Source organism: Pantherophis guttatus, chromosome 1 (assembly GCF_059756535.1).
Source record: "Pantherophis guttatus breed Tessera chromosome 1, ASM5975653v1, whole genome shotgun sequence".
Lineage (NCBI taxonomy): Eukaryota > Metazoa > Chordata > Lepidosauria > Squamata > Colubridae > Pantherophis > Pantherophis guttatus.
In genome coordinates, this window is record NC_142063.1 from 320,519,429 (window position 1) to 320,538,036 (window position 18,608).

General features: G+C 40.2%; 1 protein-coding gene and 1 long non-coding RNA gene across 4 annotated transcripts in view; one reads left to right on the forward strand and one right to left on the reverse strand.

Moving 5' to 3' along the window:
- Window positions 1–18,608, forward strand: part of LOC117667697 (uncharacterized) — a 36,052-nt gene that overhangs the window by 5,959 nt on the left and 11,485 nt on the right. The window contains exons 2-5 of one of the 3 annotated variants that reach the window (XM_060693097.2): window positions 2,897–2,945; window positions 5,939–6,100; window positions 7,662–7,728; window positions 10,501–10,564. In XM_060693097.2, coding sequence (XP_060549080.2) covers window positions 5,961–6,100; window positions 7,662–7,728; window positions 10,501–10,564 — 271 coding nt within the window. In that variant the 5' untranslated portion in view covers window positions 2,897–2,945; window positions 5,939–5,960. Of the gene's footprint in view, window positions 1–2,759; window positions 2,946–5,938; window positions 6,101–7,661; window positions 7,729–10,500; window positions 10,565–18,608 lie in introns of those variants that run through there. The other 2 variants (XM_087883315.1, XM_060693096.2) reach the window with 2 other exon arrangements.
- LOC148116958 (uncharacterized) lies at window positions 161–17,643 on the reverse strand. The gene is made up of 4 exons (XR_015731600.1): window positions 17,565–17,643; window positions 7,871–7,996; window positions 5,713–5,814; window positions 161–2,975 (listed from the first exon to the last, which is right to left on the reverse strand). It is a non-coding gene; the product is annotated as an uncharacterized LOC148116958 (long non-coding RNA).

An 18,608-nucleotide genomic window follows, 5' to 3' on the forward strand; every position in this document is an offset into this window, starting at 1 on the left:
AACATTGACAAAAACCAGGAAATGAGAGGCTATTGAAACCTGAATGCATATGCCCTCTGGTCAGTAAAGAAATATTGCAAGTATAAATATATAGAAGTTAAAAGGACTTGTTTCTTGAAGGACTCCATGTCTTCCATTGTATTTTCTTTCAATTAGAATAGAATAGAATAGAATTTTTTATTGGCCAAGTGTGATTGGACACACAAGGAATTTTTCTTGGTGCATATGCTCTCAGTGTACATAAAAGAATATGTATATATCGTCTGTCAACACCTTCTCCTGTAGCAAGACCTGCCCTCTAGAAGGAGGTTTCCTCCAAGATCTGAATCATCCTTCTCTGCTGTTGTTTAATGTGCCTTAAAGTCTTAGCTTCTTCACTGGGATTTTTGCCAAAGGAGAGTGAAGACCATTTGCTTTGTTCTTCTCCAGTTGGTTGTCAGTCTCACCATCTCCTATTTGTTACACTATTAATATTATTTTAAATTGGTCATTATATTTGCCTTGTTTCAGTTATGAGCTATCCAGAGTCATATGGAATTGGGCAGCATTCAGATTTAATTACTAAATAAAATAAAACTGCCAGATTTATCTTTCATAAAGAATTGGTATTTCTGTCTAAACCTATTTAGGAAAATTGGATTTCCTAGGACCAGTAAAGATGTCATAGATCAGGAGTGTCAAACTCTGGCCCTTGGGGATGCTTAGATCTGGCCTTTGCGGCTGCCCTGGAAACCGCGAAGGACTGGCCCACAGTGCCTCTTCCAGTGAAAATGGAGCTTGTGAGGGCCGTACGCGGCTCTCCTGAGCTCTGTTTTCGCTGGCAGAGGGTTGCAGGAGGCCGTTGCAGCTGAAAATGGAGCTCAGGAGCCCATTTTCACTGGCAGAGTGCTCGGGCCACCACAGGCACCCCCAACAAGAGAGATGTCATGTTGACCATGCCCACCCTGGCTACACCCAACCCAGCCCTCCCGAGGTCAAACACAACCCTAATGCAGCCCTCAATGAAATCGAGTTTGGCATCCCTGCCGTAGATGACCATCGCTCTGTGCAATGTGAAATAGCCAAACCTTACTATAGAAGTAGTTGGAAGATAAGGGGCTTGCCTTATTGCCTTACGATTGCAGAGAGGAGCAAAAAGGATAATGAGGGGTCTGAAGGGTAAATTATGAGCAACAGTTATGTTTAGCTAAAAGAAGAGAAGACTAAGTGAAGACATCACAGGAGACTGCCAATACTTGAAGGGCTAACATAGGCAAGAGGGTGTAGATTTATCCTCCATAGTGCCCAAAGGTAGGACAAGAATTAATGAGCTTTACAGAGATGGATCCAAATTCAAAATAAAGAACTTTATGACTATGGGAGTTATTAAGTAGTGGAACAGCTTGTCTCCTGGATTCACAGGTGCACTCCATCACTGAAGATTTTTTTTAAAAATTTGATTTATATGCCGCCCTTCTCCGGAGACTCAGGGCGGCTAACAATGCATTAAGCAATAGCCTTCATACTTTTGTATATTTATACAAAGTCAGCTTATTGCCCCCACAAACTGGGTCCTCAATTTACCTACCTTAGAAAGGATGGAAGGCTGAGTCAACCTTGAGCCTGGTGAGATTCGAACTTACAGTAATTGCAGACAGCTGGATGTTAATTACAATGCATTAGTCTGCTGAGCTATCCAGGCTCCTTTATCCAGGCTTTTTAAACAAATGTTGGATAATATTTTGTCTGATATAGTCTGATGATTCCTGGCCACCGTCAAACAAGATCTGTCTATCCCAAGTCCTTGGGTGGATGCTCCCAATTCTCAACCCATGGAGCTAGCTCAGAAGGATACTGTAGATGACAGTATAGAAAGCTGCTCAGAGATCAAGAAAAACAAGAATACATGCTCCACCATCATCCTGGCTCCACCACAGGTCATCAGCAAGTATGACCAAAGCTGTCTCAGTATTAAATCCCAGTCTGAAACTAGTCTAGATAATCAGTTGTAGGCCAACCACCTTCTCAACAACCTTTGCCAAAAAGGGAAGGTCAAAGACTGGTTGATAATTATTGAAGATCATTGATACTAAACTTTTTTTAGCAGCCACAACTGAGATCAACAATTCAGTCATTAAGGAAAGCACTCACTAAGTAAACCACAACTGTGGTTATAATCTCTTTTCAGCTTTCCTTTGCTTTATAGACCTGCTAAAGTCGTAAATGCAAGTACTGATCACAAAGTTAGTTTTTAACAGTCATAACTGTGAATGGTTGCTAAATAAGGCAGTCACTAAACAAGGACTACTTGTATTCTCTATTGCTCCAGAAGGCAATAGAGCCATTGTATTAAAATTACAAGGAAGGAGGTTCAGGCAAAATATCTGGAGGAATTGGGTGCATGAACTGTACCAGGGGAATATGCTGTCACATGAAGTATGAATTCCCACTCACTAAAAGTATTCAAACAGAGACTAGATCACGGGTGTCAAACTCTCTGCATTACGTTGCCATCACGTGACGTTTCGCGATGTTTTTCCCATTTGCGGAGCTGGGGTGGGCGTGGCCTGCGCATGACGCATCCGGCCCATGGATCACCAGTTTGACACCCCTGGACTAGATGATAATCTATGAGAAATACACCAGTGGATCCTGCATAAGCAGGGGATTTGACTAGATAACTTCTAAAACCCCTTTCATTCTTGCAATCCTAACTTCTTAGCAGCCTTTAGCTCCATAGACCTGATTCGGCTTCCTCTTACTGACTTTATGTTTGAGAAACAGGAGAGAGATTTTGAGAGCATGCAGGGTGCTGCAGATTTGATATCTCAGTACACAGGTTCAGTCATTTGCTGTTCCTTTGATCCACCTTGTCATCCTTCTGAGTGGAAATATCGGTTTCTTTTTTTCATCCCAGATTGCAGAGAAAGGGGTGAGCCAACAACTGCTGTCACTCTTGGGTGCAGGTATGTCAAGGATTAAAACAAAATTGTTTTCTGAAACAGAAGGGATTTTTTTTTAGTGTTAATCTTTCTCATTAGTTAGGATACCTACTTTTCTAATAGGTGCTATGGCATAGAAAGCTTCCTTTGGTCAAGTCATTCTAGTGGATCATTTGACTCCAGATTTTCAGCACTGATTAGTAGCAGCTTTCTAACTTTACTTAGAGATAAACAGGGTAGAATATGAGCCATTCTCTTCTAAAGTATTTGTTTTTCCACTGAGCTATAGCCATCTATAAATCTAATTGACTGATTAATTTGCACCGAATGCCAATAAAAAGTTCCTTCTCTTCCTTGCACTTTCCTTTCTTCTCAGCTTGCTGCTCAGCAAACCACAACTGGGAGGGACAATTAAATCAAGTCTGTCCTGCTGGGATTCCTGCATTGCTCCCTCTGGCTCACCCAAACTGGATTGTCCTGTTTGTCATTTACAACACATGCCATTAGGGTGACTCCAGCAGCTTCTTCTTGGTGGTCTCTCAGTATTGTACCGCATTCTGGCATGGAACATTTGGACAAACAGTGCCTCTTCCCCCCCCCCTTTTTTTTAAAGAGGAGCTTTTTAAAGCAATGCCAGTGCCCCAGGAATGCTGCTTGCCCTAATGTATTACATCTGTGCTGCCTTGTTTCTATTATACCTCCAATACTAATTTTCTTAGTTGTCTGTCATTTTTAAATTAAAATGAACAGACAGCTAGCTAATGGAGTGTTTAATCTCTTTCTTGGGAGAATATACCACTATTTTTAACAGACCAGTGCAGTGGTGGAATTCAATTTTTTTTTTACTACTGTGGGTGCGGCTTGGTGGGCGTGGCTTGGTGGGTATGGCAGGGGAAGGATACTGCAAAATCCCCATTCCCTCCCCACTCCTGGGGGAAGGATATTGCAAAATCTCCATTCCCACCCCACTCTAGGGGAAGAATACTACAAAATCCCCATTCCCTCCCCACTTCTGGGGAAAGTATATTGCAAAATCTCAATTCCCACCCCACTCTGGGGCCAGCCAGAGGTGGTATTTGCCGGTTCTCCAAACTACTCAAAATGTCTGCTCCCGGTTCTCCAGAACCTGTCAGAACCTGCTGAATAGCACCCCTGGACCAATGGTGAGACTCAAAGATCATCCCCTAGCATTGTCTCCTGGGTCTTTTTCAACCTGATCTCAGGTGTGAAACTGTAGGATCCTCTTACTAATTCCTGACTATGAGACTGGAAAAGCCTCATTCTTTTATCATGTCCATGCCTTTCTTTTTCTTTTTAAGTGGATGGGCACACACACACATATTTCTCCAGATTGCTGTAAAATCTCTGCAGTCACATATATTCCCAAGCACCCCTGATTTACTGAGAATGAAGTTTTGCTGTTGGACCCCAATAAAACATTGTTCTTATGTAGTTCCATATTTACCTTGTGGGGAGATCTTTAGGAGATGTGGGCTACCCCTCCCCAATTACATATAAATGAGCATTAATGCCCACATGACACCCCTCCTGCGCGAGCTGCACTGGCTCCCAGTGGTCTTCCGGGTGCGATTCAAGGTGTTGGTCACCACCTTTAAAGTGCTCCATGGCATAGGACCCGGGTACCTTCGAGACCGACTTCTGCCACCAATAGCCTCCCACCGGCCAGTTCGCTCCCACAGAGAGGGCCTCCTCAGGGTGCCATCGGCCAAGTTATGTCGGCTGGCGACACCCAGGGGGAGGGCCTTCTCTGTGGGAGCCCCAGCCCTGTGGAATGAACTGCCCCCGGAAATACGTAAGATCTCCGACCTCCGGGTATTTTGCTGTGCACTGAAGACCCTGTTGTTCCGCCAGGCCGGGCTATCAACATAATAATTTTAAATTGGGGTATTTTAAATTTCTGGGCTTTTAAATTGAGCCGAATTTATTTAATAATTTTAAATTTTTAATTGATGTTTGTCTTGTGTTTTTAAATAGGCTGTACACCGCCCTGAGTCCTTTGGGAGAAGGGCGGTATAGAAATAAAATTATACTTATACTTATTAATGCTTTGTTAAATTAGAGTATCTCACCATCCATACTGCAGTTACCAGCATTCATTCAAATTACAGCTAGAATAATACCATTATAGAAAAGAAGAAATAATAGTACTTTTAAATCCAGGGTAGGAAATAAATGAATAGGGGATACAGAGAAAATAAATTATCAGTGGGTAAGAGGATGAATGGAGCCCATCAGAACTTTTGGTGTTAGAATTGAATTGGAGGTAGTCCTTGACTTACAATAGTTCATTTAGTGACCATTCAAAGTTACAGCAACACTGTAAAAAGTAAGTTACGACTGTTTTTCACACTTAATGAATCTTGCAGATCCCTCTGGTCACATGATCAGAATTCAGGTGCTTGGCAACTGATTCACAACCGTTGCAGTGTCCTGAGGTCACATGCTAGTCTTTTGTGACCTTCTGACAAGCTAAGTCAAATGGGGAAGCCAGATTCACTTAACAACCGTGTTACTAACTTAACAGCTGCAGTGATTCACTTAACAACTGTGGCAAGGAAGCTCGTAAAATGGGGCAAAATTCACTTAACCAATGTCTTGCTTAGCAACAGAAATGGGCTCAATTATGGTCTTAAGTCGAGGTCTACCTCGGTTTTTTTCTCTGTTGAGCCCAGGACCATCTACCCTGATTGGCAGAAAGCTCCTGGGCTTATCTGTAGCAGTGACTGTTATCAAGTCCTTTTTCATATAGGTGCCAGGAGCCAAATCATACCTTTCTGTGTGCAAATGATGACTTCTACCATGGAGACATGGGCCTCCTGAAAACTGCAATGGGAAAGGTCTTAATTTGTGATCCTTACTTTGAGAAGAAGTTCTGCAAATATACAATAGTGGATTTCTATGAATTTCATTTGTTATTGTAAAATGCACCATGTGCGTCATACACATAACTCCCATACAAATCCTTTTGTCTGTTTTATTGTTTTTTTTTCTTTCAGTTTCACTTCCCTCTGTGGATTTATGGCTGCTCATCTGACAGAGAACATGGAGCTCACATCATTCTTCAAACTCCCATTTTCCCAACTCATTGGAAGTTTAGGATCTGTTGCTCCCATCATACTCATGATCCTCCTTCTGCTTCTCTGTTTTCCCTTTAAAAGGTATGTGACTGTCTTGGGATGTCATGGGTGGAGAAGGGAGAAAGAGACAATTGGCAGGCAGGATGTATATTACTGAGATAATGGGTAGGTTATCTGATTCTTAACTTGCTTTTGTATTTTAATTTTTTTGGACCAGACATTCATTCATTCATTCAAACTAGAAGCATGGAACGGGCAGGCATAATCATTCTTTTGACCCATTCAGATATTCCTATCATGAGTGAAACAAATTTTGACTCAGTCAGATAATTAGTTCCGTGTTTTCTGCTTACCCCAAATTATAAACTTGAGGACTCTTTGAGGACTCTCCCTCTTGTAACAATTATTTGTATACCTTATTAATAATATTGTACCATTCCTCTGAAAAGAACCCAGGAGTTGAATTCCAAGCAATAAGAGTGCAGCATAACAGCAAATCAGTTGAAACATCCAGAAAAAAACAAAAAGCAAATACACATGTCAATTGTTGCAAAATAATAATGCAACAAAATATTTTTAATGTAACATTTGTCGAATTATAGTATAATTGCTATAATGCGACAAATGTTGCATTCAAAATATTTTGTTGCATTATTAACTCAATAATGGTCTGACTGAAAAAAATATGTCCTTAACTGTTAGCTAAAATAAATATGGAACCACTTCTGGATGGTCCTATCCTCAAGACACTGCATTTTGGACCATGTTTTCTGATAGGTCCATAATCAGAATCTTCTTGTTCAATCAGGTGATGTGGAGATAGGAACTGTATCACCTTCCCCAATAAAAGTAGTGTACAGAGTTTGTGCATTCTGATGTGTATCCTACAAATAAATGGGGTTTAGCCCATTTAGAAGCACACTACTTTGGTACACATTCTACATTAGAAACAGCATGTGACCTTAAAGACCAATGGATTGTGGTATAAAATATTGTAAAAAGATGTTGCATCTGTGATAAAATAGGCCTTAGCGCAGTTTTTTGTTCTCTCTGGATGTGTTGGATTAATGGGCCATGCTGACTGGTAATTGTGGAATCTGCACATGTAGAAACCACTAGATTGGGAAGTTTTGCTCGGACTATAACTTTTAAATGTCTTAACATGACTGCCTGAAGAGTAACCTGAACATTCATTCATGTGTATACAATGAAGACACTTTAGGGGATTGCCATTGAGATGAAGTATCTGCCACTTGGTTTTGCTAAGCATTGTTAGTACACTTTCCAGAACTCTTTTTGTGGGCATCATGCAATTGACTAAGTTTGTACAGTAAGTAGCCCCTTATTTAGTTGCTGGATATCCTGAGTAAGACAAAAATGCAGCAGTAGGGGGGACTCTTTGCATGGAGAAAGTCGGTACTTCAGTTCCTGAATCACTTGTTGGACTGTAAAATATTCCTATTTCAAATTGTAAATTTAAATTTAAGTAAGTAAATGCAAGATTCACTGTTTGCTCAAGAAACAAATTGGACTAGTACTCTGACTTGTATATTACAACATCTTATGCTAAGGTCTGAAGTATATTTTCTCTGTTATTATGAATGCAGTCCCTTCACAATCAAATTTTTGTGTTTTTATTCAGGAAAAAGCATCGCTTGTCAATCAGAACCAGGAAGAAGGACTTAAATATGTCTGAACTAATCGATTTGGTGAGTGTTTCTGAGACACTAAAAAAACTGATTGAACAAATCAACCAATTACTTCTAACCAGTGTGAGATGAATTGGAGTATTTACAGTTATAAAATGATGGCAGTTTTTCTTGCTTTTTGATCAGAGCCTTTGATTCTTACATTTATTTTGCAGATTGGGAGCTGTTTTCCTGTGTGTTGCAATGAAGTTATATCAGTTGTACAAAGAAACAGGATCTTGCTGGTTGTAGCCTCAAAGCTACATTTCCCAATGCATTTCTTATATATCTATAAGTGGAATGAAAAAAAATCCCTCAGAATAAAATCATAATAAAAATTCTTTGCAGAATAAAACCTCAATAACAAGAGTTGGATGAACCAGTTCAGCAGATACATTTTAATAATCATGGAGAACTAAAATGTATATAGCTAGCAAATATCTTTCAGAAAAGGATAGACCATAATCAAAAAAGCTCCTTTTTTTAAATCCAGAAAATAAAAACATCTGGAGAAGGTTTCTTGATGGAAATTTTATTTCCAGGTCTCTCAAGAAAAGCACCAATCACATACCTGTAGATATTTCAGTGTTATAGTATACATGGATTCTTCAATAATTTTGTAAGCTGATCTTCCCTTTGCAGCATAGAGCTATATATAGTGAAACTGTTCAATTGTTCCTTTGATCAAAGTAGTAGTCCTGACACTTCTTACCTTCGGAAGTTGTGGGTACTTCATCCCTGGAGGCTTTTAAGAAGAGACTGGACAGCCACTTGTCTGAAATGGTATAGGATCTCCTGCTTGAGCAGGGGGTTGGACTAGAAGGCCTTAAAGGTCCCTTCCAACTCTATTATTCTGTATTCTTAATAGTAAATTCAGGCTTCATGGAGAGCATTCCCTGTTATTCTTTACTATGAACCTGCAATCTGTGCAGTCCTGTATTTGTAACATGTTAAATGAAGAGAAATATTAATGTTTCAGTGAAATACATGAGCCAAGAAGGTCTCAGAGGTGCCCTGGGTGTTGCTAAGACTAGTAAGCTCTCTAAGGTAACGTGGCTGTGCTCGGTTTTCAGGCTGCCCCTCTCATTGGCCAAGTAATAACCAATGCAGACTCTTCTAAAAGTTGCTCTACTCTTCAGAAAGGCATGTTGGAACTATTAGTAGCCTCTAGATGGCAATAGAAACTCAACAATATGACCATCCTGCTACATCAGAGCACAGGAAGAAAGCCTCCAACTTTTTAAAAGATTAGGATATGTGCAACTAGCCAATTAGCTTATCGACATGTGACTCTGGAATAAAAACAGCAATGTATCCATTTCAGTTTTATAAGGGCAATCACCTCTTTTTTCCAATTTCATTCTTCTGATACTTACACTGCCACTTGTATATCACCTAATATAGGCATCATAGTGGTAAAAGAATGGATGTGTAGAATGCAGCATTTATGGGAATTGTTGTTGGGTTCAGTGTGGTTTGTCCTGATGGATATTCCCCAGAAGAATTCTAAGCGCCTGGGCTCAAAAATGCTTCCAAATTAACTTCAGGTAGAATTCTGTCCTACTATTTTTTACTGAAAAATTATTCTAGGATGGTATTCTCTTGACCAGTAGTTGACCACTGATTAGCACTTCCTCATTGTCTAAACATCTAAATATTATTATTTTTATCTCCTTTTACATTCTTGCAACTGTTAGCAGCAGAGGAGTTGGTATCCAAGTTCCCTTGATGCTGCTATCAAAAAAGGGTGGACTATGGTTAGAACTTAAGACTTTTTCTAAAAGTCAGTATTTTTGTGCAGTAGCAAAAAAGTATTGCATAAGAATAAGAAAGTGGCTTGAGGAGATAACCAAACAACAAATAGAACTGAAACCGGAATTATTCCTACTAGGCATACTTACAGAAAATTATGATAAAAAATACAATACTTAATATTACATGTCATAACTGCAGCCAGAATTGTGTATGCGCAAAACTGGAAAAATAATACTATACCATCAGAGGAAAGTGTGATAAGAAAAGTGCTAGAGTGCGCTGATATGGATAGACTAACAAAAAAAATAAAAGATAAAGGAGAAATGGAATATTATTTGGTATGTAATGTATGGTATAACTGGTTAGAGGATAGGTGCAAAAGTTAAGAAAACATCAAAGAAAGAAGACTTAGGAGTTAGAAAATAGTAATAAATCTGTATAAATATATATGACACAAAATGTATGTTTATAAATTAGTATATTAATATACTAGTATGTATAAAGGATAATGGAACCACATGTATACCGTGTTTCCCCGAAAATAAGACTCTGTCTTATATTTTTTTGAACCCTGAAATAAGCGCTTGGCCTTATTGCCATGTGCTCAAAAGCCCAATTGGGCTTATTATCAGGGGATGTCTTATTTTGGGGGAAACAGGGTAGATATATAGATGTAAGGGGAAAAATGGATATATAGCGGATGTATACCGATGCGGTAATGTTGCAAAGAGGAAAACTGTTAAAAACTATTAAAAACTGTTTAATATTTTTTTTAAAAAAAACCTTAGACTTTTTTGCTCTTGTAGCAGTCCAAAAGCAATCACAAGAAGGCTGTTTTGACTGTTTCTTGCAGAGCTACAGTCCCACCCAACAAACCTATTGGGATTTATTTATTTCCTTAAAAAAAAGAAATCTTTTGCATATATGGCCTTGTTAAGCCCTTTGTTTAGCCAGGCTGTTGCTTGGCAATGTCCTCTTATTTGGTAGGAGCTAAGAATCTATACCTTGACTCATTAGTCTGTTTGGTTTCTTACGCAGACAAAACTGGAAGATGGGTTGCCTCCAGAAAGGGAGCCTTTTTCAGATCAAAGTTTACACAAAGGTAAGGTGGCTGGACATGGAGTGCTTTGGATACTTAAAATAGGCTGTGTGTGTAAATAAGTACTCTTTTTGCAATACACATTGCACAAGGAATCTCATTGACTTGCAACTTCTCTCCCAAATTATTGTCATCATTCAAACATCAGAGGTATCCATATTTTTTCCCTGCCTCCTTTCTCTTCCCAACAGGAAAATAAGTATCCCAATTTTTTCAGGAGTTTTATTTTTCTCTATATTAAGCCATCCTCAAAATACAATGACAGGAATGTGAGCTTCATTGGAGCTGGTCACTGGAAAACAGACAGTAACTTGAACTTCCCCTGAGTGAACTTTGCCCCTTGTATGAGTAGATGTCATTCACTCATATAAGGAAAGCACAATGTTGCACATTTCCAAGATTTATTTCTGATAAAAATGTGTGTCTTCCTTCTCTAGGCTAGAATAAGGAGTATTAAGTTAAAATTCCTGTGTGTTTTGAAACAGTTACTCAGCCTGAATCCATGAAGTTATTAATGCAAATGAAAAAAAGGCAGGAACTAAACTGAATGTGGGCTTGTCTTAAGGAAGTGTGGATTACAATAACAAATTAAAGATTCTAACAAAAACACATGTAATAGATTTACTTCTGCATAAGCAAGTGCATGATTGAGCTGCAGGTGGGAATATTTTGCAATGACTAGAGCAAGAATAGATGCCTCACTCTGCTATCTGGTTGTATATAAACCTCACCTTTATTGTGATGGAGGGCAGTTTGGTAATAATTTTTAAAATCTCTGTGAAGTTGTTGGCTTTGGTTGTGGTGGCAATTAGGACTGGGAACATTGTCACTAAGCAAGGTAAAGTGTAATATTACAGGACCACTTTGCTTAGCAACAGCTGTTTTGGCATTTCCCAGTTACCAACATTGAGCAAGGATTGGGGGGGGGGGGGACTGTTACATGAGGCCCTCACATGAGTGCAACTTTCTGCTGGCTTCCCCACTGACTTTGCTTGTGAAAGTCACAAATTATGATCATGTGACTGGAGCTGCAACAACAGAATTCTGAGTTGGCTGCAGAGTACTTGCTTCCAGGGTGGATTTGATTTAAATCGAGTTGATTTAAATCACTAGTAAAAAGGCTTGATTTAAATCAACTCGATTTAAATCATAATTTTTAAAAAGCAACTGTCATCTCTGCTACTCTTTTGACCCACTGTTGACTCACCGATAGTCCCAGTGTTGCAGAATATACAGCCTCATGCTACATAACTAAGCTCCATTTCATGCTGAATAAACTAAATTATTTATGTATCTTAAATAGAAAACTATCTTACGATAGATTTTTACCCCAAAAGTTTTTTTATTAAAATAAATTCAATAAAAATCAAAAAAATCTGATTTAAATCAAAAAAATCTGATTTTTTTGATTTTTTTAAAAAAATCATTGATTTTTATCCACCCTGCTTGCTTCACAGTCATGTGATTGTAGGATGCTGCCACAGTCAGAACTTTGAGGACCCATTGTAACTACCACTCATTCAACACAGCGGCAAGTTTGAATGGTTGCTGAATGAGTAAATCATTAAATGAGGACTATCTGTACTGGGCTTCTTACTGAGTTAACAGCATACTTTTTCTTGTCTACGAAAAAAGCTAGGAGCCCCGGGTAGAATAGTCCATGGCAATGCAAAGAATGTAACATTAAACTAGTTGTGCAGATCAAAATTAATTTTAGTAGAGAATGTGTGATTCTTCAGAATAGCCAGAAGAGTAGTTTTTTGAAAAAAATTAGGCCATCTGAACTTTGATGAACATCTCCTATAATGGGGGTTCACAGGAATCTTCTCTTAATTGGTTGGACAGCCTATCTGTGCAGTTTCCATGTATACCACAAGCATGACCTGTCCGGAGAATTTTCTCCTGTTTAGCATATTTCTGCTACTGAGATGGCTTTGGCTTCATTGTATGGCTCCCAGGAGTCAGGAATAGGCAAACCCTTTATTTGCAACTGCAAGACAGCTGACAATTGGAATGTGCCTGAGCTTTGACAGAGGATCAAGATTGATTATATCTTCCTGTTGTTTAGCAAGCATTTGTCCTTTCTATTGCTAATCATGTGTAATCTCTTTATAATGTTTGTAAAGTACAAAACAGTAAAATGGATTAGAGGTTGTGTTGGGTTTTGTTGTGTTGTGTTGTTCTAATTAGGGTTTCTTCCACATGAGCTCTGGAAGTGGAGGGCCCAGAGTGGGCAGGAGGAGAGTAGACCTCTCCGTAACAAGAGGCAGTCTTTTGACCAGCTGAATAAAAGGTTACTTATCCCTTTGGTCTCTAACTATGATTTTTACTGAGTTGGCTCACAGGTCTTGAATCCTGCTGCACTGTGTGGCTGATTTTTTGGAGGGAGATCTGCTAGAATTTAAATCCAAATGACCTCTTCTCAGAATCTTTGTGTGCACTCTTCCCTTCTCTCCCTCCCACTCCCAAAGCCATTGGGATGTGATTCTTCTGTATAGTAATAGGAAGCAAGATCAGGATAAGTATGTGCTGCTATGGCCATGCAAAGGCTAAGGAGTTGAAAACTAAAACACTGAAGATTAACAAGGTGAATTATCTCTGTTTTAGGAACTGCCCACTGCTTTGGCAGAGTTTCAGACTCCTCCATTCAATCTCCCTAAGGGCCTTTCTCTCTTTGTTTCTTAGCATCATACGAACATCTTCTGGAAAGGAACATTTATTCTGCCACCATGCCTTAGCTCAAGCTTGAGATGGCCTCTCTGTAGTTAGCTGTACTGGAACTAACATATTGTCTTCCTCTTAAGTCAGCAGCAACCAGTGGCAGTTTAAGGGTGAGGGGGGCAATGTGTCATGCTTCCTGTTTGTCTTCTAGGGATGGCCCATAGAAGGCAGGATGGCCCACCACCTGTCATTTAGGCTGGTTTTTCATATACTTCCTCCCCTGGAGCCCAGGCGGCTGTCCTTTAGATCCTTTTTCTTCTGGAGGGAGATAGAACAGGGAAGAGCTACCAGGTGCTTCCTACTTAAAGCTCCTCAGAAACGCTGAGCAGCTAATATATGGTGTGGAAAGGTTTGCATTGTCAAGATAGCTTTACCAGATAGCATCTTCATGCACACACAGGCTTTTGGGTGGCTTCCTTTGGCAACAAAACAGCTGATCTGTTGGCTATTACAAGGAAAAGCAGCCTCTCCTGTTTTATCGTGCAATACCCAATATCTGCAAAACCTAGCACTTGATTTGTGTGGTAAAGGAGGCCAACTAGTGAGGAAGGAGTGTTAGTTTAGTGGTCTTTTGAAAATCCACTGAAAAGCCCACCCAGCAACTGATAGGTCAGGGAAGCTGGCTATTAAAAACCAAAGTCATTCTTGCTTTACAAAAGCCCTGACACTACATATGTCAACTATCCAATGCCTGTAGCTCTATCAATAGAGTATGATAGCTGGCAAAACTGAGATATCTAGCCATTTGCCAAACCATCCGCTAATCACAGCAGTGTTGTGATGTTTCCTTCTGGCTAGTGATAGTGATATTAAGGAAAGGGGAGGGAAGTAAAACCACATTTTAACCAACAGCTGCGCTCAACGTGCTCTGGCACACCCGAGACACTATTATCTGGCAGTAAATCAGAACCATAGAGGAAGATAAAGACGGGCAGTGTAGAGAGTAGATTTTTATGCTGGTTTAGTACTTTTGGCTCAAGGATGAGCAGAGAGCAATTTAAGAGATCTGTGGAGAAAAGCGTTCTGAAAGTTGACCAAGAATAATTGGTGACCCAGAGGGTTTTGGTGATGCTTCCCCAAATTGATTCCTTTTATTGGCTTCTAAAATAAATGTTGGTTGTGTTGGACTTGTGTGACATTTCACTTTCCACAGGAGCGTGAGAAAGAATTGTTTTCCCTCCTTGCCTTTGGCCAGCAGTGCAGGCCAGCAGTGAAAGGGGAAATTCACTTTCCTGCTGAAACAATAGCTTTTCATCCGTGAATAGCCTTATGCCTTTAAGGCAATGCTCCACAGAGATATATATCCTTCCCTTCCAGATCTGAACTGGGTGTTCAGTTTATACACTTGCCAACTTTTGGAAAATTAGAAAGTATGATCTTTAGGAGCTTTCCTCCACCATTGTTGCTTGAAGCAAAATTCCTACATAAACAAGGTGCATGTGTGTGTGTGTGTGTGTGTGTGTGTGTGTGTGTGTGTGTGTGTGTGTTTTCATATTTTTAATGGAAGTTGAAAGCACACACATTTGAAGGCACACTCACATCTCCAGGCTAGTCAGTTGGTATGATCTAAAAATGAAGGCATCTCCCGTTAAAGCTTGCAAGGAAAAAAATATATTAAATTAATTCAAAAGAAAGAAAGATGGCTAAACCAGAGCCACAACTATTGGCTACAAAACAACTATTTTAGATAAACTTTGTTGTATCCTTGTTGCTATATGAAATGCTTAACTTTACAGCTCGGGTTTTACAATGCTATTTTTATAGCATTGACTGAGGCTGCAGCCCTCTGAATGTCTGGAAATAAATTCTGTAGTACCCACTGAATAAATACGACATATAAATTACACTGCTAACTTGAACAGTGGTCTGCTTTGATTGGACAGGTTTTTCAATAAGAATAAATAATTCACAGTTTAGAGATACTTCGATGCAACACTCCTACTTTTGCTTCTGTCCTATCCGCAAACAATATAGTATAGCATTCTTTTCTACTACAATGGAGAAACGTAAAGGATTACAAGACAAAATGCAATGGAAAAACAGTAAAAGTCATGCTAAATCAATAAAAAACAACCGCAAAAACTAAAAGCAACCAACAGATTATTTTAATCTGTTATTGAAGAGCAGGTGGCAGTTGTGGCTAGAAGAGCCTTTGCACAACTTCATGTTCTGAACCAGTTACATCCTTTCCTGGATTGTGAGGCTCTGTGCACAGTCACTCATGCCCTGGTCATCTCCCAGTTGGATTTCTGCAATGTGCTCTACATGGGGCTACCCTTGAAGAGTATTTGGAAGCTACAACTGGTACAGAACTCAAGAAGATGGATAGTTCTGGAGGCACCTTGGGTGGCACATGTGACACCGCTATTTTTCACTTTATGGGTATGTTACAGCAGCCCCACCATCATATGATAAAAATTCGGACCCTTGGCAACTGGCATGTATTTATGACAGTTGCAGTGTCCTGGGGTCATGTTATCATCTTTTGTGACCTTCTGATAAGCAAAGTCAATGGGGAAGCCAACGTAACAACTGCTGGAAACCGGAAGAGCAGCCACCCAGTGCGCGCATGTGCACCGGGCAGCTGCTCTTCTGGTTTCCGGCATGCATTTGCACACATGTGCATTCCCGTTTCAGCACTCAGTGCCGAAAAGGTTCGACAACACTGTTGTAGTGCCACCATTAGCCGGCTCTGTTTCCTGACTCTTGACTAATGGCAGAACTGATCCTGAGAGCTGCCGTCCTTTATGGAAGAAAACCTGACGCTGTAGCATGTCAAATATTTTGTTAATAGTAGGAGGATAGTTTCAAATTGTGTCATTGGCTTGATGTTGCTAGAGAAGAAAGTCATCAAGAAGGAAGGAGAAGGTTTATTCCTTTGATAAGCCTTTCCAATCAGTTGGAATTTGGGAACTGATTTATGTCTCTAACCCTTGTACTCTGATTAGATCTGAGGTGTGGGGTTATAACTCTGGCTCAATATCTTGAAGTCTTGCATTTGAACTTTGTGTGGGCTGGAAGTAGAGAAATTAAGTAGTGCCCCTTTCTCAGGTAAAGGAGAAAAATACAACCTAACCCTATGCTTTACTTGGGAGAAAGTCTTGCCTTTAGTGAGGTTTATCCTTTAACACGTATGTGTGAAACTAGCAGTTGAATGTTCATTTACTGTGGTTTTAATAACATCCTAATTATTCTACCTGATGCATCTGCCATGCTCTGCTTATCTATTATTTTATTTATTGCATTTCCATTCAGCAGCTCTAAAAGTTCAAGGCAGAATGCTTGGATATCTCCCACAATGTTATCTCTATGACTAGTTAGTTAAGGGAGTATACCTAACTAACTCAATTATCAGCCAGAGAATTGTGGATGTTTTTTTCCAGGAAAGATTGTTGTCCCACAGGGGATCCGAAAGCAATTTAAAAAAGCAAAGTTTTATAATGTAAAATATGTTATTTCCTCATCCTGTAGAGTTTAAAACTGTGCCTTTCAAAAGCAACTTAACCTAATCCATTTCTCCAGCTCCTTCCCTATGCTGGAAGTCAGAGCTGTTCGCCCCCCCAATCTCTCATGAACTCTAAAATTAGTTTGCCACCTTAGGTGCAGTAAAGAATCCAAACCCATCACTAGTTTTGAAATTAGATTCATCTTCCAGTTCAAATGAGCCGAGGTGGTGCAGTGGTTAAAGTGCAGTACTGCAGCTACTTCAGCTGACTGCTAGTTCAGCAGATCAGCGGATCAAATCTCACTGGCTCAAGGTTGACTCAGCCTTCCATCCTTCCAAGGTGGGTAAAATGAGGACCCAGATTGTTGGGGGCAATATGCTATTTAGTATACTGTCTTTGGTGTAAGCCGCCCAGAGTCCTCAGAGAGTGGGCAACATAGAAATATGAATAATAAAAAAAAATATTAAGTGGAATATACAGAGTCCTCCCTCCCTCCCTCCCTCCCTCCCTCCCTCCCTCCCTCCCTCCCTCCCTCCCTCCCTCCTTTCTTTCTTTCTTTCTTTCTTTCTTTCTTTCTTTCTTTCTTTCTTTCTTTCTTTCTTTCTTTCTTTCTTTCTTTCTTTCTTTCTTTCTTTCTTTCTTTCTTGATAGAAAGAGTTAATGTTCCACTCCAGGGCTGAGCATGTTTCTTTCTTTGCTACTGTTTCCCCAGAGACTTCTACATGTCCAGCGTAACTTAACACCAAACTGCTGTTGGCTAAACAGCACAAGCCCTGTGAGACCAGGTTTGCAGCCAGCTCAATTCCCAGCCTTAAACTACAAGCATGGACACCTACTTTGCAGCAGGGCTGAATCCCCAACTCCTTGTTCTGCTTGTGAGCAGGGCAGGGAATGGGGAGAGAAGTAGGAGACAGGGTGGTTCCAAAGCCTGCAACTGTAGTGTGTCATTTGTGGGATTCAGATGTGGGGTGGACTCTGTGTGTGTGTGTGTGTGTGTGTGTGTGTGTGTGTGTGTGTGTGTGTGTGTGCGTGCACGCACGCTTGTGTGGATTTGGACACCCAAGGCACAAAGCTCTGCCAAGTCTGATGAGTCATTGTGGTTTTCTTTGCAACTTGGCTGAGAAGACACTAGGTTATTGGGAGAGTTAAAACGGCAACAAATTTAGGGCAAATGGTCCTGGCTTGGACCAGGTGTTGTGTATTGACATGACTTCCCCACCCTGGCTGCAGAGCAGGAATGAAGACTTGGCACCATGCAGAGCTCACCCCTTTTAACTGAAAAGGAGGGAGTGGAAGTAAAACTAAACATCCCACTTGCTGCAGGAAAATGAAAAAAAAAAAACCGTTGCCATAAAGAAATATAAAGGATACCAGTTGGAGTACAAATAGGCAGAAAGAGGGGAAATAAGACAGGCTGATACTTGTAATCCTAATAAAGGGAGAGGCAAGATGCATATGGAAGGCTAGATGGAGCTGCATTGTGGGGATTGTTCCAGAATGAAGTCAGGAAGGAACTGAGGCAGGAAGTCAAAGTCAAGGAACAGATCAAGGAAGGGAGCTGAGGGAGATTTGAAAACTGGCATCAGAGAGCAAGGCAGGGGTCAGAGCTGAGGTCAAATCAAGAAGAAAGGACACCCAGAAGCAAACTGGCTTGGAAAGGTTTTGTTGCTCAGCAAAAATTAATTCATACTGGAAGCCCTTTAGGTATTCTGGCTTATCCAGAAAATTCACGGGCCAAACTGGAGAAGAGTTGAGGGCTGGCTGGGAGCTGAGGAGATTTAATAGTCCATTAATTACTCTTCCCTTAAACTCTAACGCTCGCGGCTTAGGGAAGTTACAGATTCAGAAGTTTCTGGTTTGAATCCGAACAGTTCCTGACA